Source organism: Rhipicephalus sanguineus, chromosome 10 (assembly GCF_013339695.2).
Source record: "Rhipicephalus sanguineus isolate Rsan-2018 chromosome 10, BIME_Rsan_1.4, whole genome shotgun sequence".
NCBI lineage: Eukaryota > Metazoa > Arthropoda > Arachnida > Ixodida > Ixodidae > Rhipicephalus > Rhipicephalus sanguineus.
The window spans coordinates 13,787,357-13,815,330 of NC_051185.1; the positions used below are offsets into that span (position 1 = coordinate 13,787,357).

Below are 27,974 nucleotides of genomic sequence, written 5' to 3' on the forward strand. Positions count from 1 at the left end.
AAACATGTTCGGCGTCATTGAGCGGGGCGTATCAAGTCGAAGGACTCGAGACCGTCACCTAGGCAAGTTATGTGAGTAAAACATAAATCAAGACACATAAGAGTCGATTAGCGTACACTGAACTGTTTCAAAAGTGAATGAACGAGCATTGTCGTGAGCTAGGTGAAGCGATAGCAGTTCAGTAGAATTGAGGGTGCCTTTCAAAGCGTACGCCTTGGCCTGTCATCTGCTTAGCGTTGGCTAGAGCCCCAGTGACATTTTATTTTTTCTTCGTAGTAAGCTACAAATACATGTTTCTAACAATGCTTGAAACAACACAAAAACAAGTTCTAAGGAAGATTGTCACGCAATTACATTTGTTACACATGTGTTTTAGAGTAACATTTTTAATCCCTGTGCGTCAGAGCTACGAAGGAATGAGAGGCCACCTTCAGTATGCTACACGTTGTGGTGTCGTCAATCGGTTTTCTTATGTTCACGTTGCCTTTACCGAACACCACCGGGGGTTCGAGCACTGGGAGCTTCATGCAGGTTGCCGCGTCCTCGTTCGTCCTGTGCCGTGTACCGTTCGAACTGCTGCGCGCGAGAACTCGGCCCGTCACCGCGAAGGGACGGCGAGCCATCGCGCGCAGCGAGGGAGACCCTAGGCGACACTCTCCAAATTAGTGATTTATTACTGGGACTACGAAGGGATCAATTGTTGTACACCAGAATCAATCGCGAATGACATACTTACACATGACACCAATTAGCTAATACAAGTTACCAAATGTGGCCGCGAATGGCACACCTATAAAACAAAGAAATAACCAGGTTTGGAGAGCCGACCTACCCTTCGGCCAGCGCTCCCGCGATCTCGCACCCTAGAGCAGAAGAAATAGAACAGACAAAGCAACACTTGAAAGAAACGTATACAGTGCACGATCGCGAGGCGCTGCCTCGGGACTTCGAGACCGCGGAGGGTAGCGCGCGCGCGCTGAGGCCGGGGCCCCGACAAAACGACGTAACCGCCGGCCGGCGACGTACAACAAAGAACAAAGGATCGCCGCCGGCCGGAGCGGCCAAAGCGCGTACGCGCCCTTCGAGGTCCCCAAGTGGTCTCTTCCGAACCCGGTCGCGCGCCCGCCGCTTCTAGGCGAGCGCGAGCCAGGTCCGAATCCCGCCAAAACTGGGCCAATGGGACACCGTGTTTAACCTTCGAGGGCGGGGTGGCAGCAGAGTGACGGGCGATTTATGACCAGCTGCCACCCGTCCAGTCGAGCGCAGAGACATACGAGAACTCTCCAAGGCAAGATGGCGTCGAGAAACTGGTTGCGGACGCCTGAATTCCCACAACGTGCACTCGTCACCAAAAGATAGTGTCAGTCTAACCCAATAAATATAGCTGGTTCATCGAGAGGCTGGCACGAAATCTCTAAGCGGAGTCATTGAAAATGCTCATTTGCTCCTCTGTGTAACCATATTTTACACAAGTGATGAAAAATTGTAGTGGCTTAGCTCGGCTATGCGAGGATATACGTAGCCTGTGCTTAGGTTCAGCTGATTTTTCTTAGCTCTCCTTGTTGTCTAGGATTAGTTTGATTACCATGCTTACTGTTGCTTCAATGATACACACACGCGGTATACGCATTATGTGACACATGTATATTCATTTCTTGCTCAACGACATTTCTCTCTTGCCACAAAGACACAGTAGTTACACGCTGCTGTCTATACGCCTTGTGCACCGCCTATAGAGGCGCCACTGGTAGCCACCTAGCGGGCGCCGCCGACAGTACGTGCGGGAAGCCGAGCAGACGAGAGCGCTTTGCACAGCTTTGCTGTGAGGAGATGGATGAAGTTCGCGGCTGCTATTTCCCCTTCGTGCGGGCGCCAGACAACTAATTCTGCACTGGCAGCTGCAGGAAAGGAGCGGGCCTCTACGAAAGTAGACTTGTGCACGATGTTTCTCACGAACGAGCGCTTAACTAAGCGCACGTCGCCGATTTCGAACGACGGCATGAAAGCCTGGTGCCGACGGTTCGTGCGCGACAGAGCGCGCGCATGGAAAAAACAAGTATAAAAAAAGGCGCCGGGAGCGCGCCCGCGCGCCTCTTACCCTCTCCGCAGAAGACGCCACCGACACAGCCAACGAACGCGAAAGATCGGGATATTCGAGAAAGCAAAGCCGAGCCAGCGGCGGCGTCTGATTCCGCAGACGAATCGGTGAGGGGATCTCGCCCTTTCCCCAGCTTTCGCTGTGCTACGCACATACGAATCATACGCACCTTCCCGAACCCAGCCGCGAGCCGATACAGGCAATGCAAGCGCAGCAAGCGCGCGGGGTCAGAGTCAGTCAGTGAAGAGTTAGTCGGCGAAGAAGTTATGTCGTTCTAGTGATAGCATCGTTCGCTCGACCGCAGAAGACGTGTTGTTTGATGATGTAGTGCTGCGAGTTAAGTATCAAGAGATGACAGTGACAAGTCTTGAAGAGGGTCGCCGAGAAGACATGTGATGACCGACTGCGGAGGAGAACGAACGTCCGCGTGGAGTGAATAGTCATGCCGGTGAATATCAAAGGTGCTTCGCGCTGACCAGCGTAACAAGATCCAGCTAAGAGGTGCAGCTCGTGGTGAACATCCGCTTTGTTTTGTTTACGAAGGTGACGTCTCAATCACTTCTTGTTCTTTCTGAAGTCAACCATTGCTGTATTTCTGTTTCTGTAAATAATAGATATAGAACTTAGCTTGTAATAGCGCGGTACATGTACCGCGCTAGTACAAGCTAAGTTCATGGATGACCAACTCGCCCAAACTCCAACACTTCTGAAATATAGAACGTTTGAGCGAAGTGCCCTTGGGGGGCACGGCGGTCGAACCGAACCAACACATGCTCAGGCTTATAACTTTGATCGTCTACCGGTGTCAACATGATCGAGTGCATCCAGCGAGCACCGATATGGCAGAACGAAAGCATTAGAACAAGAAGCGACGTGTTAACCCGCACAATGACGAAGCGGTTCGTCTTTGCCAACGAACAGCGGCGATCCATTGCTTCCGCCGCTCTTGCTCAGGAGGCCTTGCGGTAAGTGAGTAAAACCGTGTTTCGGGCGCGTTTTCGTAGGTGTTTGAGCACTCCACTCCACAGCAATTGTTATTCGACATCCCTTGAAGTTTCGACCACCACACATACGACGAACGTTGCTTATTTCACTACGGAAACGTGAACAACGCGGAAACACACGTACAACGACGTAGGAAACCGCGGCGGCCGTCTGCTTGCTTTCCCGAGAGCAATGATTGAGTTCGCCGCCTATGGCGCTTCCGTCGGCGCGCACTAGGCGTATAGCCCCAACGCCCGGTGCAGCGTCAGAACTGCCAACGGAGGCGTACAGCTGGGCGCGCGCCGGCGCCAGTATGTCGGCCGGTCTTCCACGGCTATGATGTCACTCGTCTGGAATGCGCAGATCGGAGAGGCGCGCGCGGCGGCGGCGGCTCCAGTGCGCCAGCTGTGCGCCGTGCGACGTCACTGCTCCTCGCGCATGAGCAGCATGGCTCTTGTACATGCACGCGAAACCGCTCCGGCTCGGCCAATGCAGCTCTGGAAACATTTCCCAGAGAGAGTCATAGTTGTCGAACAGTCTCTATGGCCGTTATTTTAGGGGCGAAGCTCCTTATGCCGTGGGTCTGTCCATCCTCCGTTTGTTTGTTTGTAGTAGCCACCTCTAATTCGTGAGGTGCTCACTAGATGGCGTTGGTGGCGCTCGCTCCATATATATTTATATAATTGCATATAATATCGCTAGATGGTGCTAGTTTTAGTATAGTTACAAAGGAACCGAAGGAATTGGTTGGACAAGGCGGAAAAGAAAAGGCAAGAAGAAGAGGTAGAAGAAGCCAGGAGGAATGTAAATAAAATGGCTGAGTGGGTTGCGCCAAATGTCTGAGGAACAAGAACAACAACAACGGCTGAAAGCAAACTGCTTTCGTTGGAACTTTGCATGCCCACGTAGACGCTGTGGAACGGGACCCCATACTTACTGCGGTGGACGTTCTCTGTCTTAGCGAGACGTGGAACGCCAAAGGACCGTATATCAAAGGATACTGTGATGATGTGGATTGTGTGGCCCGTGACGGGGCGAAGAGGGAACGACAGTTCTGCTCTGCGGTACGCCTTGGAGGAGAAGACGACGAAAAGGAAGCGCGAGCGGGGCGTGCGGCTCGAGCAGTTGGAGCGCGACACGGTTGGAACGGCAGCCGCTGGTCGGCGGTTCGGGTCGCGACATCGCTTAACCAGGCGTTCGGCAGCCTTGCGGACCTGGTGAGCCTGGCTTCCTGCTTCGGGCTGCGTCACTCAACCAGGCGTCCGGCAGCCATGTGGACCTGGTGAGCCTGTTTCCCGCTCTGTGCCCGGTGCTGACACGGAGACCGGCAGCCTAGTCTGTTCCTGGCCTGAGGTCCTGGGGCCCGAGTGGTGTTGGCGACGGGCAGCTAACCTGCGCTGCAGGGGCCTGGTGATCTACCGGCCTGCAGTGACACCATCACCACCACCGCCACCTCGCCACGGTCAAGGCAGCGCGACTGTTGACTGCACAAGGAACACCGGTGACGACCGACCTCGCCGCAGCGGCAACAGGCATAACGGCGAGTAGGACAGTTTGTGTGCCGAGGCGCGTAGGATGTTTAAAATGTAGATAAGGAATGCTGTAGTGTGTTGTGTGTAAATCGTCAGTTATCGGTTGTGTTAAAGTCTGTGTTGTGTGTACAGAATCACCTGACTGCCGGTTGAATTATTTCGTATCCTGGGCCCACACTACACCATCACAGATACGTTCCAGTCGTGTGCATCGATGATGCAGAGCGTCCTGCAGGTGCCGTATACGTCAAGCAAACAGGAAAGGCACAAGATCTGAAACTACTACCAATGACACAGAGCCACAACGGTGAATATGCGGTCATCGATTTTGATGGATGCATAATCATGACCATGTACCTTGCACCCAATTTGTCGAGTGGGAATATCAAGACATTCATTGACATGGCATTGTGTAATTATGACAAGTACAAGAATAGACCATTTGTGTTAGTTGGTGACCTGAGTGTCGATATTACCGAGAAGAACAATGAGTGGTTAATGTTTAATACAACATACGGCAGCCGAATGTGCTCTCACGTGCACGTCCTTTGATCATATGAAACCAACGACCATCCGAGGGACGTGTATAGACCTGGTATTTTCAAATTTCCAATTGCAACCCGTACAGGAACCGCTATCCCTTCATTTCACGGACCATAAAGCCGCGATAATGAAGGGACAACGCAAGCCAAGCATAATTTAATTAAGAAAAATAAAAGTTTGATGTTTGTAATATACAAACAGTATTTCTTACTCTGTATGATGATTGATGGGGCGTTACACGGAAGATTCACGGTTTACCGATCATTTCCTCCGGAGCTTCGCCCCACTGATCATCATTCACCACGTGGATATGCTGCGATTTTTTTTACGGTGTAACCACACTGTGTCTCGCATAAATGCATCACGATGTGATCGTGAACACGAGTTCCGTACAACAAAAGTAAGTTACGTACTCCAAAAAGCAAGCGGTTTCAGCCACGCGTCTGTATTGTCATTTAACCAAGAGAAAGGCATTGAATTAATGAAACACAAGTTTAGCGTACGAAACTGGGTTCCCTCTGTCCTTCTCATCGGAGCATTATGCTACGCTGATGAACACTTGCCATCCTCGACGCCTTATGTCGTCGGCACGCAGGCTGGCTATCAAAGCTTCAGTATTGCTTTGAATCTAGCAATTCTGTTCTTGCTTGAGAATGAATGAAATTGTTATCGCAATAAACTTTGTTTTCAGAAAACACATTCACAACCACGCAATGAATATTTCCTTGAAACAGCCTCGCTCCTCGGATTCTCCATATAATCTCTTACTCTATGGCATTCAAGCAAGCACGAATCAAGCAAGCACGAAAATTAAAGCTTAGAACAATGAGGCCTATATTTAAGCATCAGCGAGGTACCGAATAGTACGACGTAATTCACAGTGACATATTGCCCGGCTTGAACCTGAAAAACATGACAGCTAATAATCGATAGCTTTGCTAACCTTTCATTGACGTTGAAGGATGTAGGTAACAATTATTGTCATTTGTATATTTGTATTTTATTCCATATTTTATGTTGTATTATATTCCATTACAAATTTAATTGCACCCCATTCTGTGCATATAGGTGCACGTACATTTCAGGGCACTATTGCAAACTTAACGGAAGAGAGTGTGCAGCAAATAGCATTCAAATGCGGGCCGTGAAATTTTGGTTCATTCTGGTAATCGCGCTCACATTCATGGTGGAGTAAGTAATGTTCCCGTTGTTGCTACGTTTTCTTTTTCTGACATGGTTTCTTATGTCCCGAGTTTTGATTTGCTCTGGTGCTTGATTCTTGTTAGCAATGTCGAATTTAGACATTGAATGATACAAACTATATCCTCTCGCGAAGCTCGTAACAGAGCAACGCAAGACACGAACAAAAGAAAAAAAAAGACAACAGGGTGCTCGTTCCTTTTGTTCGTGCCTTGCGATGCGTTGTTGCCTACTTCACGATGTATCCTAACCAACCGCTGCCGTCTTGCTTCGATAAATTTTGTTCTTTGCCAATGGCGAGTAGGCGCTAAAACGCTGCAGCCGGCTGTATCTTATTGCCGTGATCGAAATAAAATGAATGACCTTTTATAGAAAGCTCGAGTAATCAGCCGAATGCATCTCATAGGCGCTGCGATGCAACCATACGGGGTAGAGTCGCCAGGTATCCACCTGCAGTAGCCGTATTGGGTAGGCATTAAGTGCCAATGGGCATCGTAGCCAGTGCAAAAACCTTATGCATGTCGAATGTTTGACAATTTGAGAAATGAGAACTCAAGGTACAGTCATCGCGTTCTACGGGCGGGTGGCATCAATAGCAATCTTGATTTCTTGTATATAATAAATGTTTCAACGGCAGGCCCTTGCAAGCTTCACTGCATAATTCGCATGCCAAAGTGCAAATGAAGAAACACATTGAAACCATTGCGATATGAGTCACAATATTCACATCTGATGGTCTAGAATTCAGTGAAATTGTTTGGTGGGAATTTCGACGAAGTAACTAAAGTATACAATCTTCATCAGGTCCCGCTTAAAGTGCTAGATATAACCAAGAAACCGGACATTTCTTGTCTAGTTTCCAGGATGCAGCCGGCATTTAGCCGGGACCTCATTAAAAGTGTAGCACAGCGACACCCGCAGTAGTATGGCCGCTTTTCCCGCCTTTCCTGTCTCTCTCATTCTCACTTTTCGACATTTTTCTGGTGCAAGGTACCACATTGCTCACAAAAGAAAAGTAACTTTCCCTTCCTTCGTCCCAGGAAACACTACGTAGACAGGTTGTTATTCTATTGAGGTTATGTAATCTTGCCTGAAACTTGGATTCCGCCGCGGTGGTCGAGGGGTTACGGTGCTCGGCTGCTGGCCCTAAAGACGCGGGAAACAAATTAGAGTTCATTGCTAATGAATTATAGAACAGTGCTCATCGCGCCATCCTCTACAGTTAGTGTCAACCATCTATGGAGATCCTAAACAAGCACATGCTGCAGTGAAAAATGTTGCGGCAAATACTACGCCATTGACAGGAGCGTTGACTTTTCCTACAGGGTTGTTGCGAGCGTGCGTGTGTACGACGGTTCAATTTCATTGATCGCAGTGCTAAGGCACATTATTGCAGGTGGATGGTGCTTCTTTGTCACTCTTTCTCCACTCTCTTGCAGGAACATCTCAAGTAGGAGAAGGCGGCCCACTATCCCCGAATGTGTTGGTATAGTAAGTAATAAAACACATCTCGTTGCCGTTATGCCAGATACTTAATCTCATGTGCTGTCACTGATACTCCTTCGCGTAAGTCCTTTGACGACTGTTCTAGCTCCAATATAAGGCTAAAATTAGTATGCACATCACAGTAGCAACAGTCGTATGACGTGGCTGCAGAGCAGTCGCAAGAAATACTATGGGGGAATAATAGCTTCCCAGAAACATACGCTACGATAGAGCGTATGTTCATCATAAATTATACATTTATAAGTCACTTTGTTAGGCTCAATTTGAGTGACGTACCCCATTTCTACCACCCATGGGGGGCTGGGGCACTGTCAAGCTGTTACTAGGCAGTTTTTTCCCGGTCGCCTTTTTGTTCTTGTTGAAAAAAGTTCTTGATTAAGTGAAACTATCATAACAACTGATGTTAATTTCTTTTTATTTAATACACCACGTGCTTCGCAAAAGTATGTTAACTTAGTTTTAGTAAATATAAAGGACAGACATATGCGTATAACAACTTGTTGATTCACTCTTATCGTTTTTAAAGAATAACGAGACATTCGCAGGTTTTAGTGAAGCTGGCAAAAAAACCTTCAGCAGAATTAAGGACGGATACATACCTGTCATAGCAATCCCAAGCCAAATCTTCAACGTATGTGATTAGAGCCAACAGCAGGTGCTTTAAAATAGGACAAAGATCACCGCAAGACGATTGCCAATCAGCAAGCTGCAGTGCAAAGAAAAGAGAGGTATCACAATGGCCATTAGTGAATGGCACAGCAATTCACATGGTAACACTTCACTTTCGGTTTTCAGCGTGAATGTATCTAACTTAAAACTACCTGTAGATTTGAAGCGTTACCGTTTCTCAAATCTTCAAGACTAAATGGTTCCCTGCATGTCGGACTTGCTTTCGTGAATTAGGTCCGATCCATTACCTGCTTTTATTCACACAACTAATCGATATTTGCTATTTACTGTTTGAGGATTATTCTTACTTTTTATATAGGACCTGACCCTGCGGTTCATGTAATCGATGTAAAATACAAGGGAAATCGCCTGGCGTATATTTTAAGATATTCGCGAACATTTCTGAAGACACCCAGTATACACGTCCAAGAAAATGCAGGTTAACTATTTCAAGTGGCTAAATTAGTTCACTCGCATAAAATACAATTAAATCCGTTACTCAGACTCACTTTGAGTGTTACTTTATTATGGGTAATAACTAGCATAGGTAGCCTAATTTCTTTCGACTTGTAATACAATATTGTCACGTGGTCGTGACGTCGACGAAGACAACAGTCAGCACGTCCGAGATGAAACTGTTTATTTGGCCGAACTTGTGGCCGAGAAACTGAGAACTAGAACTACAGCAATACACGCTGTACAATGATAGCGGTGAACAGGGCGTCGTCCGTTGATCAACTGACAGCGGTCAAGCGCGTCGGCTTTTATACAGGCGCTATGGAACTTTCCAGCAATATCGCTGGTGGCGGCGTTATCTCTCGACAAAGCTGGAACATTCGCGTGCGGCGCGCAATCTTAACAAAACGATCTACTAAAATCGTGAAGCTTCTCGAACACTGCTTCGCGGCCAGCGTCGAGCGTTGATAACCGTCCTTGCTGGTCAAACTCGAACACATCAAAATAAAAGAAGAAGCAGGCGTGGCAATATCTTGCAGGCTAGTTAGATTCAGTCAGATCTTCAAGGCTCTAACCCTTTACTGCCGGTTGTCGCGAATTCGCGACATACCGAAAGACGCCGACCAAGTAACACACGAAACGCGTTGCTGCCTTCAACGGCGGCTGTCACGTATTTGCGGCGAACGTAGCTTTCAGCACAAGACATCTAGCGCCATCGCATGTAAGGTATTGCACGCTGGAAGCCAGTGATGTGCATCAGTTGCCGGTAAGCGCGAAGCACATCCAACAGCTCTCACGTCTTCGTTGATTCCTGAACGAGGGACGTAAGTTCCATCTCCTATAAAATTTTTTCGGTGTGCACGCATACAACAGGTTGTACACAACATCTCACATTGTTTTGAAGTACGTCATTTCGTGCGTGATCCTCGCTTCTGTGCTATGTCGCGAAATGCGGTACTTGAGTCAGTCAGTGACGACTGCCGGTATGACAAGTTGATGATGAACTTCCGCTCATTTTATTGAAAAAAAAAGGCTTCGCACGCGCTTGCCACTTGAAGATAAAAGTGACGACAGCTGTCTCAGTGACAGCGAAGACGACGATGTCGATTCCGATCCTCATGCACAAGCATGAGTGTCTGTATCGAGCAGTGAGGATGAAGACGAAGATGTGGTAGACCAACCAAGCTAGTGCCTCTCTAAAACATGCAGGGTGGTGGAAAAAAAAAGACTGCCAAGAACAGCGGGAAATGCCACAGTGGAAAACGGCTCTTCCTCAATGGGACACTGTCCGAACTCCTATTGAATATTTCAAGGAATTTTTTATGACACCTTCATAGATCACATCGTTCAGCAGCGCAATCTGTTTGCGACGCAAAAAAAGTTCGAACAAAGGACTGGTTCTGCTCGTGGCGAGCTAAATCTATTTCTCGGTGCCGTCACCTTCATGTCAATTTGTCGATTCCCAAGAAGTCGGCTATACTGGGCGGCGGAGCCTAGGGTCCACACGGTGGCCGACACGATGTCACGTGATTAGTAGGAGGCAATAAAGTTAAACTTTCATTTAACAACAATGACGATGCCAAGTTACTTCGCCCTGGGCAGATCCGCTTCATCGAAGCGGGGATGCCATAATTCCGTTGCATTGAACATATCCCTAAATTGAACTACTATTGGCTTAAGTGCCGGTTGTCGCGAATTCACGACATACCTAAAAGTATGCATTAAAGTTGCATTTGGATAATACAACTGCTGATTTAAGTTAAGGTTGCTATTTAAAGCTAAAAAATGAAAAACAAAATTTTTTCTTCGGCGCTTTCATAATTCAGGCATTAAAGGCTAAGGAAGACAGTTTGCCCCCTATCAATGGCAGATGCTGCTAGCGAACTTCGAGTGATCGCACAAGACGTTACGTACGCCATATGAAGTACAGCAACTGTCCTAAACAACTGGCACCATTACCCAAGCGCTTTACTAGGTCTTTAGACTGCACTCCGCCAAAACGAGCGACCACTTTGTCGATTATGGCTAATTACGGCGATTGCTTTAGCGGGAAACCTTAAAAGGGATATTCTCAAGCGGTATTTGCTACATTGTGAAGAGACGATCCAGGCTATTCAGTAGAACCTTTCCTGCACCACACGCAAAGATAACTCATGAAGATGCTGCTGCTTGGCGCCAGCTCCCCACTAATACGTTCCCCGACCTTGCACTCCGCCACACTCTCTACCAAAACAGTATCCTAACCGATGCCCCTTCAGTGGAGAACACCCAAGGTTGTACCATTACACGCCACAATGTCTTAAACCGCCCGGCCTACCCAGATTACCCAATCCCTCCCCATACCAGTACAAAACCACTCTTTTCCAGCAGAGCCCTGGATGAACAGTGAAGACTGATTGACCGGAAAGCCCGATCGCAGCAGCAAATGGAGCTGTAAACTGAGGGCTGCACACTCTTGGACTTTAAAGGATAAAAAGAACAAGATATTAGTTTTCTGCTATGACTGAAAACTCATCGCGAATGAAGTAGATAAGAGCATTGTTAGAGTTTTGATTGAGAACCGACTTGTGTAATCGTCTGTGTAGTAAAACAGTGATGATTTACACCGCTCAAGACTTACTGAATGAGAGAGACGTTGGTTGTTTGTGTTACTTCTCTCAAGTAATGATCTGACTAATACATTATTCATGCCGTTTTTCTAGCCCTGCAGTGGACGAGGTGATCCCTGGTGCGCGCCACGCTGCTATTGTGCCCGAAATGGCTATCGACTTGAATGCTTCGCAAAGGAGCTGTACATTGGCGGGTAACTCGAAGCTACCCGAGTACAATACAATAGCCAATGTAATAAAAATACAATATACAACTCTTCTTTAGAAAAAAAGTTGGTGTCGATTATTTGCGTTCAACGCCGGCCGAGACGGTAAACGAACAGGTGGAATTGCAGGGTTTTACTGACCGGTGTCAGAATAGAATTATGTGCACGTCGTAGTGCCCACCCTAATCTAAACTAGACTTTACATGATGGAACTGACTCCATAACGGAAATTTTAATGACTTGTTAGCCATGCAAAAGTTGACCACCATTGTACCACACACATAAGAGTTAATTTATGTTCCAGATGCAATACTTGCAAACACCTTCAAATTACGTTATAGTTAAAAGCCTCCGAAATGAATACGTCCATCGTGTAACATTGAGATTTAGATGCGTTAGTTGAAGCGGCATTCAAATCCTTCAAAGTTCAGTTTCTCACGAGCAATATATTCGAGAAACAAGACAAGCAATAAATATTTAAATGGCCGTCGTGTGGACTTGGCGAAGAAACTCTTGAAAGCAATAAAATAGCACTTTATTGTGGCAGGTCACAACTGAAATGAACCGTAACTTGATGTACTTCAGTCAGAGTTCTTGTCCAGGGAGACCGAAAAAAAGAGACTTGTGTATATTCTACGAGTTCAATGCACTCAAATCGATAGATATCACCGTTTCAAAGGGAGTATCTGATATCCTGCTATATCTCTCCGATACAATTGATCTAACACCTGTACCATTACTGTAGATGCTTCGCACGCGCGTGTGTGTCTGTGTGTGTGTCTGTGCGTGTAACAACACACATTTATAAATATACACTTAGTGGATGAAGTGCGCATAAGGGTCGGATTTCGCTATCGCGTTAAACTAATAGAGGCGAAGGTTAGGGGCCCCCAAATTTTATCTTTCTACATCTTTTGCTTTTTTTTTCTCTCTATTCCTTCTATGTCTTCTTTGTCTTCGTTTGGTTCTGCTTCTTTCTATATATATATATATATATGGGAAACGTGCGGCACCTACAGGTGGCGCGACAAAGCAGTGCGCCAGCGCGCCGTCAGCGCCGCGAGTGGCCATTCAGTTGTCAAGTGTCGTGTTACGAAATCTCGTCTCTCCTTCTGCTGAGCCCGCGTTTTGTGGACGTGCGTGCGCGCGACGGCGACTGGTGTTACAAAGCGCGCCGGCTTCAAGGGCGTAAATAGCGCAGGGTTTTTTAGAGCCTCCAACGAAGAGAAGGGACACAAATTATGCAGCAGCAGGCACGTTTTCGACGTGACGGAAGAGAGTACGGTCAGATAGAGTAATCTGAAAGGGAGATGCGTGCGACAGGCCAACGTGAACCAGGAAGCATACGCCGTCATCATCGAAGTTTGTGCGCACGCTTTTTCATCATTTTGCCTGCTCATTACTGAGTAAACGATTACATTAACGTCAAACATGAGCTGTAGCAAGATGTTGTCTTGAGGGTAACCGAGTGCGATCGGCGCAATTAGTACGCATGATCGCCTCCCGTGTTGCATTTAGTGATGCCGTAACAACTGTGCGAAGCTTTCTATGGTGCAGCTCCGTTTGTGGATGTCGCTCGGGCTGCATGAGTGCTTGGGTAAATCAGTTACCTGTCATCTTTGCAAGCGATATCTTAGCCGTCACGTAGCATAAAAACAGCGTGGCGCAGCACCTCTTGCAAGCGCAGCGCTGTCAAGGGACAAATACAATACAGGTGTAATAAAGATTAAAATTCGCGCGGTCCCCGATGCATTGTGCCACGCATCCGGCTCTTGTTTCTCACTGTTCCCGTTTCCGAACTGCGCTATCTGCTTATACGTATAGGGCGTACGAGTAACATTTTTCCCTGCAAATCAGTATGACTGAATGATGCTCGCCTTTATGTACCTATCAAATTGTCTGAACTACAACGCACATATAGCTCGATGGCGTCAAGTAATTTGAGTGATAAAAGTTACACCCGGAGGCCGGGTGTAACTTTTCAGCTTTATGCAACTAGGCTGATCACTAGAGCTCACTACAACTGTAGGGGTGGTGTGACGACCACTGCAAGCATGCAGCAGCAGTTGTAGCTTTTGTCAACAGTGAAGAGTCTGCTAAACTTCAGCTATCACCGCAGTTTTGCGGTACGTCGGCGGAAAAACAGCAGGAGCGTACGAGGGAGAAGCTGTATCTGTCGATGACTTTCCGCACACAAAATGTACTCTGCAGACCCGAGACCACTTTGCCGGCTGCCACTCGGTTCCGTTCGCACTGTAAAAATACCGGTTCACCTGCGTGAAGCGTGAATTCACAGCGAACTAGCTACAACATGTACTTCATAACCATGCACAGGATCAATTACTTCACATGGCGTACGCTGCGAATCCACCGTTCCCGCTGGTCTAGGAGGCTTTCTCGCCCCGCAAAGCGAGAGAACTTTGTTCCAGGATGGCATTCCTTATATCTATTAGCGCAGTTGACGACCCAGCAACTCATGCGCGACATTGCAAAACTCCTCCAACGGCGTGACACGGCTCGGGCAGAGAACATCTGGCTCGGCTCGTGGAGCGGCTGCTGCAAGTAACACGCCAATTCGTTTTGTTCGCTCCCGCACAGCGGCGCCACCAGCTCAGTGCACGTTCCCTATATATATATATATATATATATATATATATATATATACATATATATATATATATATATACATATATACATATATATATATACATATATACATATATATATATACATATACATATATATACATATATATATATATATATATATATATATACTTCTTTCTATATCTTGCTCCTACCTTTATTTCTCGTTCTTCCCTTTTCATCTCTCTATTTCTCGCTTCCTCTTTCTGTCTATATATTAACAGCGAAGATTTCATGTCCGGGGCCATGGTAACGCTGATCTTAAATAGGTATGTGCCACAGAAATTGGGTAAATCCCACTACTCACCACTAGTCACCTAAGTGTGGAGATTGCAACAGTTGAAGCTTCTTTTTAAACCTGTGCATCACAGTAGTACGGTCAAGATGCAATAAAACTATACTACCACCTCAAAGCTTAACAAAGAGTGTTTGATAAAGAGCAGGGATACAACATATCTGAAAGAATTGCAAAACATAAATGCGTTAGGCTGACGAAGGCACGGCCACCAAGTTCGCTGTTTCACGATTCTCCGCAAAGCGGAGCCGGATGAATTTTTTCTGTCTTTTATTCTCTCTCTCTGTCTTTCTTTCTCCTTCTGTTTCATTCACTTTCTCTTTATATCTGTCTATTTCTATACATATGCTACGATTTAATCTCCCCCTTCTTTTCCTCCTCCTCACTCTCTCCTCCTATCTCACCTCCCCACCGTCATTTCCCTGTCGGACTCCCTTGGTATATTACACTATACACGACTATCTTATGCTCTTGTAGCCTCCATAACCGTCACCCAGCACCTGGAGTAGCATGTCAGGCGAACAGCCAGGCAAACATCTCCAGCTTCATTAAAATGTTTATCTCTCTCTCTCTTGTAGCCTCCCTGGACAGCCGAGTTACGATGCTCGCCTTCGGATTGTGGATACGAGGGCTCAAATACCTCCTCGTCAAGAAATTTTTTCACCAAGAATTTCAGTCTCTTTCTTTCTGTCCACTTCTATTTCGCAGTCTGTGCTCATTCTCTTGCCCGTCAGAGTTAGTCTATCCCACGCCGGGCAAACCGGCGCACGTGCTCTGGGAGCGAAGCAGAAGAAGAAGAGGACGAACATAGCATGTGCCGGTTCATGATGATGATAGTTTTCTGTTGAAGGATTACAACCAACGGCTGGCATAAACAGCTCCGCTGATAAAATGATTTCACAGACATATGCGCAACAGAGGAGTTTGCTCTATACTGAACCCATCTAGGATAATTCTTAATGGTAAATTTTGTCGTGTATGATTCTACGCGCTTCGCAAAAAATATTCAATTACCTTTTCTTATTGAAGGGCTGACATATACGTATTGTTTATGCCCTCATTATTAAGATTAATAAAGATTCACGTCATATTCGCAGGTTTTAGTCTATCGCCGAAGGAATCTTCAGCAAAAACAACAATTACCGCATTGCAAACATAGCCTGAGAAAAATCTGTCTGCGTACGCAATTGCAGCAGACTGTAGGTGCAGCGACAAAACGACAAATGTCACCGCATGATAATTACGAGTGCTCATCAGCGCCCGTGAAAGTGATGGAAACAACGGTGTTGCAACGGCCGTTACGAAATGGCACGCCAATTTCACATGTTGAAAATGCAGTTTAGGTTTCCACTGTGAATCTAGGACACATGTACTACACCACCGCGATATAGGTGCCATCGCATCAGTCATCACCATAAAGTAGGTGTTGCTGTTTGCAAAAGCAAAACATTTTCCGATTTTTCTACAGCGAGCAGGAATTGACTGGAACTGCCTTCTCGTATACAAGGTATCAATCTGTGATAATAGACTCTTTCGTGGCGGATTAACTACCATTGTGTTAAATACCAACTCGTCGGTTGGAGATTTGTCACTTATTTTTTTCCTTGTCCTATTTCGATGTCATTGATGATATTTTTCACCCACTTCCTCTTGTAGCCTTGGTCACTTAGGTTAAATAAATAAATGAATAAATCGTAATTTTAAAACTGCGCCATGACGTACGAGAAAATCGCTGAGGAACACAAGAACATACCAGGTTTAGGAAAGCAAAAAATAGGTTGCTCACAGCACTGTTTAAGGCGAAGTGAACAATTAAAGGAAGAGAAAAATGGCAACCTTAAGCAGCGATCTGTAAACTACACTTTTTTCCATTTGTCTAGCCTTGCCGTTCATCACGTGACTGCGTACCATAATGCTATTGCGCCAGTTTTTCTCATTTTTCTAGCATTGTCATAGATCACGTGACTGAGGACCATAATGCTGCTGCGCCAGAGTTGGCATTCGGCATGAACGCTTGATCGAACCATTGTTGACTCACGGGTAACTCGAAGCTGCGCCGTTTGATGGCGTGGCCGCTGTGCGAACGCAAACTAAGCAAAGTAAAACTTACCACAATTCTTCACAAAAAGGTTCGTGTCAAATCCTTGTGCTCAACCGGGGCGAAGGCGTTGTAAAAATCTGTGGTATTGTAGGGTTTTACCGGCCGATGTCTGGATACCTAACAAAACAGGTTGCGGAGCTAGTTGGTGATGCATTAAAATATTCTAGTGCTACTTTTGACGACGACATGACACTTATCGGTCCTGTCCTCGTTGAAAGTAGCCCTGGAATATTGTAACAATCCCGGGATACGGGTACGAGACACGCGCTAGTGCTGTAAAAGGTACCTCATCGAGTTACTCAAGACCTTTTTCTTATTTTTCTTCGCAGCCATTGTGTTGTTCAGACAAGGCGACAGAAAAGGCGCTGATGACCCACAGCGCCTTGTCGTTTGACTTTGTCGTGTTCATCATCGCTGATTAAAACGACGGAGTCATTGCTCAAATTCTTTGGGGCCACAGACATGCAGCGGCGGTTATAAGCTAATTGCGGTATGCGATATTGTGACTGTTAGGTGTGTGTCTTTGTGTGTTCGTGTCCCCCCCCCCCTTATAATGAAATAATAAATACAATATCTTACGATCAGGCACGCGTTGTTGTCGCCCAGTGGTGGGTGACTTCCTTATTCCAGCTAGCCATGGCTTGCAATCCAGAAGCACATTGCGCTCCCCTTAACCCTTCCCTTGTTATTTCTTTGCGCGAAATAGCCACAACCGCGGCTTCTGAATGAACTCAAAAATCACTCTAGTCAAAGCAACAAGTTCATTTATTTTGTTCTACGCAAACAGATGCATGCGCGAAGAAGGTTAGATTGGCTGATCTCTGGAATATTTTCTTATATACCACGCTCTACGTTCGTCTCGTGAATGTGCTAGTGCGCAAATAAATATAATAAATTAGCCGCAGTTAGTCATAACTAGGCATTAGTAGCCAGCTCTAGCCAATATGATTCTGCGTCGCATCGGCAGATGTTGCGGCGGCTCCAGTGCGCAACTGTATGGTATAGCCACTTGCTTCGACGACTACACTGCTCGGCTATCGTTCATCGTCGGGTAACATATACAGGGTGTCCCAGCTATCGCGCAGCATGATTTCAAAAATAAGGAATGACGTAACGCGAAGCACGCCTAGTGCATATTGTTCCCAGTATACTGTAGTAGCCACTACTAATTTTTCGTTAATCAGGTTCAGTTAATTAGTCGTAATTATGTTTATAACTCGACAAATATTCACCTAATCATTAAAATGTCAATGAGAAATATGTTGGCACTCTCAAATTACATCCAACTGCGCTATTTTCAGCAATGTACTGATTACATGCTCATTATTTCTGGCTGATAAAGGAAGCCTGCGAAGTATGAAAATAACGATTGCCTACGCTCCCACCCGCAAAAGGTGGGAGCGTAGCCTAGACTTGCTACCTCACAGTGAACCTGTTGGAGGGTGCTACTTCCTGATGCGCGCTACATTCTAGACACGTGTCAATTTTCAAATTTAGCGGGCTTTCTTTATTGCCCAAAAAAAGCAAGCCCGCAAATAGCACGGTGTCGAAAATAGCGCCGTTAGATTTCATTTGAACATGCCTACAATGATATTTTGATGATTAGGAGCGTATTTGTCGAGTTAGAAGCATAACTAGGACTACACTAAACCTAATTAACGAAAACAACTAGTAGTGGCCACTACAGTGCACTAAGAACAATATGCACTAGGTGTGCTTCACGTAATGGCGTTCCTCTTTAAATCTTGCTGCGTTATAGCTGAGGCGCCCTGTATATACTGCATCGACTGATGGACAGACCGAAGCTCGAATTTGTGAGCGGAGTAGCCTTGAAATGCCTACGCATCATAACTTATACCTCGGTGTTATACTAAGCTAGAAAACAATCAAAACGTTGGAACGTATGCGTGAAGCCACGTTAGAGATTATTGCAGTAATATAAGTGCAAAGCCATTAGCATATTACAGCGTAATTTTTACTTCTAGGTTTGTACACAAGGGTAGATATTTTCCACCTAAGTTTAAAAACAGCGGCACGTTTTGAACATGCGAACATAAAATGCCTCGCCTGATGTGTTAAGTTCGAAATATAATCGAAAAACTAAAGCCTATTTGAATTAGATTTCTTAATCATTGAGCTTAAATACGAATTAACGGAAATTAAGCAATTTTCAAGGTCTACGCTTACACAAACAATAAAAGGTGATACTCTGAGGTACTCAATAAATATAGAAATCTGCAGGTCGGCACCGACATGCTAAGCGGCATCACTAAAAAGACGGATTGGATTGTCTATGAAGCCATATTTCACAGGCAATGATTATTAAACCAGGAACGTTAGTCAAAGTGAGTCAGAGTGATAGAGGAGTCTACGGATATTTTTGCGGCGTCGCCACATTGTATCTGGCATGAAGTTATTGTGAAAACGCATTTGTCAGTGCAAATGTTCGTCCTGATTTCTTAACACCATCTATTTCGATCGTTTGCCAAAGAAGAGACACGCATGTTTAAAGCAACAGAAGTCAAACAGCTGCAACGGTCTTTGTTGCGACCATCCCATACCTATTATTCGTTATGCTGACGAATACTGCTATTATCTCCATCTTGACTCATCGTTATGTCTTTTTGGAAACCAATGTTTCCGAATCGTGAGTGTGTATAGAAAAGTAACGCTCTCAGTCACAGCAGCCAATCTGCGCTTGGAACTTGCGCAAGCTAGCGACAGCGCTTCTGTACAACTTGTTTTGGTTCATGATCTTCACTTCTTGAAGGCAATAAACATTCTGCTATGATAGTGTTATCCGCTCCACAAACGTGCACATGGTAATCTCGCGACGATGAGCGTCAACTTGACAAATACTCTATATACAGGAAGCGCTGTGAATCGAGGTATTGCTAGAAAACACAAATGATCTACGCCTACAGTACCCCTACAATATCGCAGAGAATAGTATATGACATAGTTTATCTTATATATAATGTAGCTCCGAAATATCGCAACGCAGTACAGGACACTTTGTGGGCTGCTACAGCAGGGATAGCACTTTTCCTATATTCTTGTCAGTGACGCAGGGTAAATTTTCTCTTCGACACTTGAATAACTTTTTGTTTTCAAAGATTATCATTGTTCAGCTGGGGCTATCGGAACATCTGAGCATGAAAGAGCAAGCTAGGTCTTCAAATTCCTTACCCGGGGCAGCCGATTGTTGCTCAAGGTAAAGTTTTCTAAAAAGGTGAAAAAAAAGCATCGAGCTTAAAGATACCATGTCATGTCCCCAAAACATCTTCCAACGGAATGGTGGAAGCAGGAAACACGTTCTACGTAACTTCTCAAAAATTTACACTGGCCTAAAATAATTTGGCTACAATGGTATGAAAAATTGAGCTAAACACCACGATTTACTGAGGATATGGATTAAACAAAATCTTCACGAAGCAGTTTGGTTAGCTTTGAATAAAAGAAGCATAGGCATGAGAACAACAAAGGCACCAACATTTTTGCTATCGAGCAGCGAACAAAAGGTATCTTAACTTGTACAGTAGCAGTCAAAAATGAAATCTGCTATACATGCGTTTCTGAAAATCGGTCATCCAGGAGGAACAAAACGCATAGCTATATATTGTTTCATACAACGAATAAAATGAATATAAAGAATACAAAGAATACAAAAAGTGCATGGATAGAATGTTTCGTACAGTGAAGCCTGTGAACACTCCCACTAGGATATAAAACAGTTTTATAGATAAGACAATTTACATCCACCTCAATTACTTTTATTTTAGTCATTTTAATCTACTAATCAAAGTGCAAAATATCTCGTTTATCGAATTCTTGATACTGTGCAATAATTTATAATAAGGCAAGTGCAAAAGTAAATCATCACAGAAATAAAACTAAACAAGCACATATTTAGGCATCAACCGAGTGCTGAGGAGTACGACAGGAATGAAAATGAATTAATGCCCTGCGTGAATCACACGGACATAAGGAACAACTTCGCGGAACGGCTCTGACGTTCAAACATCTATGCAATAAATAAGATTCATTTGCAAATTGGAATCCTATTTTCCGTATTGACTTCACAAGGATTAACGAGCTCTTAATAGAGCATGTGCAGAAGATAGATAAATATGTCGCCTTAATACATTTACACGATTACGTCCGAGAGAAACTGACGCATTTATCGACAGTCCTATTTAAGTCATTATCACGCCACTGAGAATAAGATGTACGAGATCCTTTGTAATCTTTACACCCAAACCTGTGTATAAATGCCAGGATATTTTAACGCAAAAATCCCATTTTAACGAGGTAACTCCAGCAACAACCAGCATTGCGATGTCAGCTGTGAAGTTTGCACTTTTACTAATGGTCGTACTTACAGCTATGGTGGAGTAAGTAATTTTATCATTGCTTTGATGTTTTAAGCTTTTCACGTGGTTTCTTGTGTCCTCACATTAATTTTCTTCAAATGCTTGTTTCTTCGTAGCGATTCGCATTAATACCTCTTATGAAACATTATTTGCTGTTAATGGCTATCAACAGTGATTCTTAATCGAACCTGTTACTATTACTGGTATGACTTGGAGGGCGTCACATAACGGCACTTATTGAAATCTCAAGTCATCATCCGAATGCATCCTACAGGCGCAGTGCGGTAGCCGTCTTGTGCGATCACTGTTTCTGTGAAGAACGCACACAGTGGCAGAGCATTTGGGGCAAAACATTCGCTTCAAATAACATGTGCCTAAACAAAGGGCGCTTGCCTTTCTACATTTTTAGAGGGCAGCTCTTACCCGTCCGTTCTGGCGCTGAGCGTCGGCATGCGTCGCGCTAGGTCGTCGCTCCCCATCATCGAGTGAACGAGTACAGTAAAAGATGAAAGGGTGAGTAGGAAAACAGTGATGCACGAGACTACAAGATGGCGCCATATCATTTGTAACGTGATTCTACGTGCGACGCGAATAAGTAGCCCGCATCCAATCTACATTGTAAATTGTGCTTCTACTTGCGTACGGGCATGAAGCGAAATCGAGTTTAATCGTCGGTACCGTCGGTCTTTCCGAATGTCTTTGAATAATATACTGCGAAATAAGAAAACGCTTAGAGCTGCACTCGTATTTCGCATTTGGGAGTATCGTAATTGTCAGTAAATTTTTATGTTTTTGTTTAAGATGTATTGCAATTAGAATTAAATGTCACCTGCTAATTCTTTGACTATGTGTCCTAATCCTGTCGTGTAAATATGACTCTCGGCGAGTTGTAAGGCATCCTGGCTGGAATAACAAGTTATCAAGACTCAATAAACAACTGCTCGCTTCTCTTGCAACCATCGAATGCGAATATGATTCATGTCGATGTAGTCTGCGGATACACCTCCGCAGGAATGTTTACATTATAGGCAGGGTCATTAAGGCGAAAGCCTTAGATGCCTAAACAAATGCGAAAAGTTGCCGTCGGCGGCGTCAACGCGAGTGGTGCTGTAAGTCATCACGAGATGACGCCGTCATGTGACTTCATCATAACGTCTCTACGACGCCACATATTATGACGTCGCAAGATGACGTCATCACATGACATCGTCACTTAATAAATGATCCCGAGGCCACTGCATAATCTCGTAAGGCACAGAAAGCTTCCAATTCCTCCGACCTCGGAGGCAGTGCTAAACCAGGTTTTGGGCAGAAAGCTTTAGGAGAGAGATCAATGCGATTCAGTGAGAAGCAAAATATGTCCTGAGAATGATTCACTGAGAACCAAAAGATAGCAAAGGCATTAGGAACCGTGTGACATAGTGCGAGCCTGAGTGCCTTTCAAAGTTCGATTTCTTCAATCGGACTGCTAGCACACAAAAATTACCGCAGTCACGATCAAAGTTCCCATTTTCTCCCAATATTCAATGCTAATCCCTTTTCCCCCCTCGTTTGCAGGAATATAACAAGTGTGAGAGTGCATCCCGTGTTTGGACATTGCTCCGGTCAAGTAAGCAACAAAATGTTTGACATTGCACTCATATCAGCAGTTTTGAATCGCTCAAGCGATTTCACTGGGAGTTTTTCATGCGTGGAATTTGTATTCATGTTTTGGATTCACTTTAACTCTTAAGTTGGTATGCTCTTTACAGTAACATCACTCTTTTGATGTTTGTGTAGCGCTTACGAAAAGGACGATGGACACTGAATAAGCACTGAGATTCACATGCACTAGATCTAAAGTATAGGTGTTATTTTGCAAAACAAGAAACAAACAAACAATGCAGCAATCGATAACACGTGGAGTTCTAGAAGTAGGTGACCTCCGGGCACAAAAACTCTCGCTTTGCAACAACGAAGGTGATTTTACATTGCCGTGTCTGATGATGAAAAAATTATATTCGTTGTTCTATCTCTAGACTGACAGTTGGTTTGTGCAACGATAACACAAAACAATTCAGAGTTCTTGTAGATTATAGCTGAGACAGTTGCATGATTGCTTTGTACTTGAACGTCGCATTCGGGGGAAGAAGGAAGCCAAAACATGGGGTAGTGAACAAAATATCTGATGGTTTTATCACAGGCAGCACTGACTACATGCTGTGGATGTTCTAAGCCATGTCGCGCGGTCTCTCAGCTTCCTATATACCACTGTACAGTGGCCTACTGACCTGAGGGTCATGGTTGCTCGATGAAGCTTTTGGATTCCTCTAAAAGTGGTCAGGCATGACAATTATGTTAGACAATAAAGAATGGAAAATGTGACGGCAAGAGACAGCGCTCTTTTTTTTCTCTAATAAGCACACACTCATGGTAACAATAAATAGCTGTCCAACAAACATTATCTTATTGGCGTTACTATATGTTGCCATTATCAGATTATAAAAGCAGAGCCCCGTGGATTAGATACGGAGCTGTACTGATGGATCAATGATAAAATTTCATTTTTCCTATGGAATGAGCAGCGGTAGACAGTCGAGGACTGAAATAAGGCAGCGTTCCTCATTGCATGGTTCTCCATCAGTGGAGCAGATTCTGCGTAGCAGTGATATCCATGGTGCCAGCCTTTCTGCCATACTTGACGTTGGTATGAATGGCGAAAAAGTAGAGAGAGATAAGGGGTTAGAATAAAATGCCTTACTTGAGATACTGCACGAATTTCGACTGAAGTTTCTTGGTTGATCTGAAATAAAAACTTAGATGTACGTATACAGATATACACAAAGCAAATTCAAGCACTGATCCCAATGATCTATATTTTGAATTCTATTTTAATAGATTTGCAGACAGGTTGAAACTCCGTGTGGACCAGGTTGCGAGTGCAGAGGCACCGGATACGGACCTAGATGCATGCAAAGATTACCATTTAGCATGGGTAATTCGAATCTACCCTGTTTGATCCTGTGGCTCCTTTGCGCAGAGATTACGCACAATGAATTTGATACAGTAAAAACGGGTAGAGGACCGCTTCAGGACCACAATAAAGTTCACTACCTACCCAGCTACAATACTTCTGAAACGGTTACTCTCAATTTTTCCAGCTGAGCGGTGGCCAAGACGCTTAACAAGTGCACTTCATCGAAATGTGGGGTTTTGTAAGCCTCTACCAGGGCATAATTATGAAGCGAACTGTAGTGCGGCACCACCGCCGCGGTGGTCTAGTGGTTATGGTGGTCGACTGCTGTCCCGAAGGTCGCGGGATCGAATCCCGCCAGCGGCGGCCACATTTTCGATGGAGGCGGAAATGCTTGAGACCCCTGTATTTTTTTAGTGACTGCCAGTCACCGCCGCCATCTGCGCTTGGAACTCGTGCAAGCTACCCACGGCACTGTCCAACTTATTTTAACGCGACAGCGTTAAAGAACTCGTTTCACTGAAATTCCAGTGTCAGCGACGGTATCGTTGGTTGTGAGCAAAAAAACCATCTTGTCCGTGACCGAAATATAGAGAAAGATGCAAGCAAAAAAACGAACCTGATGCCTCCGTCATAGAAATTGGTATAACACGAAAGTGAAACGTGTCTTCACAGAAGTAGTGCTTATTGTGTAGTGATATATGAGATCTTGTACAATGTCTATTCGTGTTTGGTAGCTATAGCACCGTTTGACGTGGATGCACCCATGTTGACAGCATGTCGCTATCGCGACGACTAACGCCCATAATCATGATTAAACCGTTGTGGTAGCTGACGGTGTGAACATATATTTGGACACAGCGAATCGTGAATGCCGCGTAAGGATGATATCAACAAGCTCATAATCAGCACTGGTACCCGGTATGCACTTCTTCAAAGAGTCGTCAATTAAGGAGAGAAACGGCATGCTGTGTGCTTTGTAGTAATGGGTAGCCGACGCCTGTGCTCATGCATACATAACACACGGGAGGCACAGCAAAACGGGAGGTACAGGTTCGTAGCCTGAGCCGCAAATTCGTGCGTCGCGCTGGCCTCTCTCTCGCAGGCGCTGCTCTCGCTCCACCAAGGCACGACATTCGCCCGTCGAAATCGCGTCCTTTCTGCAACGCATATTGCAGCAGTTTTGTTAGTCGGTGCTCTCGCAATTGAAGCAGTCGGCGGCGGAGAAATCCCGTTGGTGCACGTGGAAGCTGCACTACTCCGATGAGCCGACGCACGCTAACACGCTGCAACAAAAGTAACAAAAACAAGATGAACCCTTTCTTTTCTCAAATAACGCCGAACGATGTAAAAACTTATGAATTTCGAGTCAACTTATAAAAACATGTAGGCGTACACTTCTACAGGTGACTTGAGAAGAACGCCATTGTTCTGTGCGCACTTGCCGCTGTTTGTTCACAGAAGTTCACACATATATATGTTTTTATGAAATGCTGAAGTGATGCCAACATTTCAATTTGATTTTTAGGGCAATGCGTTGGCTAGCTTGATATATCTTCACTGATATGTTTTGTCTACATATGTGGACGCTGAGATACAAAGGGCCAAGTTGCGATTAAATATCTACCATCAAGCCATTCATGTTGCGTTTTTGCATATAAAGAATTAAATTTCAGGCTAAAAATATAGTGCAAATATTTTTTCCGCTTTTGTTCATTTTGAGAAAAGAAAAATTGTACTTTTGACGTGACTTCAGGGAAGAGGCACGTTAAACTACTCGTCGAACATGGTAGTGCCACTGCGAAATGAAGTTAAATGAAGACAGATTTATTAGGCAGAAGGTTCAGTTCATTCCAAAGTCAGCTTATTTGGCTCTTCCTTAGCCCCTAGTCGACACAACTAGCAAAAACAAGTGAAAAGGATCATCTTAATCTTAACACAGCGCACACACACGAACACAGAAGAATAAGGAAACGACGACACGAGCGCTGACTATCAACTGAAATTTTTTTATTCACCACACACATATAAATATACACATTGAAGGGTCACATGATGAAAGATATGCGTATCAGTTTACACTTTTATGACATTAGGCGCGAGTTAGGCAGAACAAGATATCACACTTCTTAAGTGGCATCTAAAAAGCTAATCTCCTTTTCCAGGAGATTAATTGAGGCCTGACTAATACACCCCTCTCCCCCCTTCTTGATGTGGAAAGCTTCGATAATTTCTCTGACTGTGCGATCTTGATGTCTGTACATGACGCTTGTATCTTTGAGGACAGGATAGCAATTGCATATACTACAATGGACAGTCAAGTGGGCATGCTCATTTTTCTTTAGCGTCGTTCTGTGCTCTCTGAGCCTTATGTTAACGCATCTACCCGTTTGACCGATGTAAGACGCACCACAGGACAACGGTATTTTATACACAACATTCGTGGCACAAGAAACAAACCACTTATCATCTACATGACTAATTCCACACCCTCTTTTCCCTTTGTTACCCTTGCCGTCACACCTTTGCACCGCTGCGCATATGCTACTCGTCTTTAAGGGCGCTGAGAACACGACGTTCACTCCAAACCGCCTTCCTATTTTCTTTATACCGTGAGACATTTTGTGCACATGCGGAATAAGTGCTAAATGCTTCTTATTCCTGCTATCATCCCCGTCTTTTTTATGTTTCTTGTTTTGGAACTTTATCCATTTCAATAGCTTTGTTGCTGTCATTCTAAGGACCGAGTTAGGGTAATCTGCCACTTTCAATCTGTTTATCTGCTCTAAAAAACTTTCTGCTACTGCGTGATGACACGAGCGAGTTAGAGCTGCACGCAAACACGTGAAGGCCACCCCATTTTTGATTAGTTTGGAATGCCCTGAACCATAGTCTAGTAACGGCTTCGCTGTCCTGGGCTCATACATCCAGCATAAATGGTTGCGTTCAAACTTTAATTGCAGTCTTGAAATATACTGAGTATGTGCAGCGCAATGGTACGAAGACAAGAGAAGACACACAAACGACATAGACTGGCGCTGACTTCCAACTGATTTATTGAAAAGCACGAAGCCCGCTTTTATGCATGCGCACCTGTTAGCAACAACTCAAACGCATCATCAGGGACCATACAAGACCTGCATCTCTTTGTCACTTAGATAAACACTTGGCGTACTTACACACCTGATACCAGATTTCTTAATGTGAGCTGCCTCGATTATTTCTCTTTCTGTTTTCGTTTTTGCATGCTTTATAAACGTCGCGCGATCAAAGTGCGGGGTGCATTTACACTTGTTGCAGTGATCTGCCAGACGTCCGCCTGATTCGTTTTTTACATTCAAAAAATGCTCACGTGCTCTGATGTTGAAACATCGGCCTGTCTGCCCAATGTACTCTTTTCCACAGCTGAGTGGTATTTTATATACCACGTGAGTCACACAATCGGTGTAACGGTGAACATGCTTCTTCGTGCAGGATTTTTTCTTTTCTTTGGTGAGCATAGGGCAAATCTGGCCTAACTTACATGGCGCTGAAAACACCACTTTGACGTCATACCTTTCGGCAATCTTTTTGAGATTGTGCGAGAATCTATGGATGTAAGGTATCACCTGCGGTCTTCGTTGATCTTTTTCTTTTTGCTGGTCAGGTTCCTTTTTCTTTATGCTCTTCAAAACTGATTCGCAGACAGCATTGACATGTAAGTTAGGCCAGATTTGCCCTATGCTCACCAAAGAAAAGAAAAAATCCTGCACGAAGAAGCATGTTCACCGTTACACCGATTGTGTGACTCACGTGGTATATAAA

General features: G+C 44.8%; 1 protein-coding gene and 1 long non-coding RNA gene across 2 annotated transcripts in view; one reads left to right on the plus strand and one right to left on the minus strand.

Annotated features, from left to right (window-relative positions):
• LOC119372358 (uncharacterized) overlaps window positions 1-11,862 on the plus strand; it is a 41,269-nt gene extending 29,407 nt beyond the window's left edge. Inside the window, exons 4-5 of the mRNA XM_037642832.1 lie at window positions 7,797-7,848; window positions 11,691-11,862. Coding sequence (XP_037498760.1) covers window positions 7,797-7,848; window positions 11,691-11,862 — 224 coding nt within the window. The remainder of the gene's footprint in view (window positions 1-7,796; window positions 7,849-11,690) is intronic.
• Window positions 11,863-20,033: 8,171 nt separating this feature from the next.
• Window positions 20,034-27,974, minus strand: part of LOC125760094 (uncharacterized) — a 29,485-nt gene continuing 21,544 nt past the window's right edge. The window contains exons 2-3 of the long non-coding RNA XR_007417757.1: window positions 23,958-23,999; window positions 20,034-20,068 (exon numbers count right to left, since the gene is read on the minus strand). This is a non-coding gene — a long non-coding RNA (uncharacterized LOC125760094). The remainder of the gene's footprint in view (window positions 20,069-23,957; window positions 24,000-27,974) is intronic.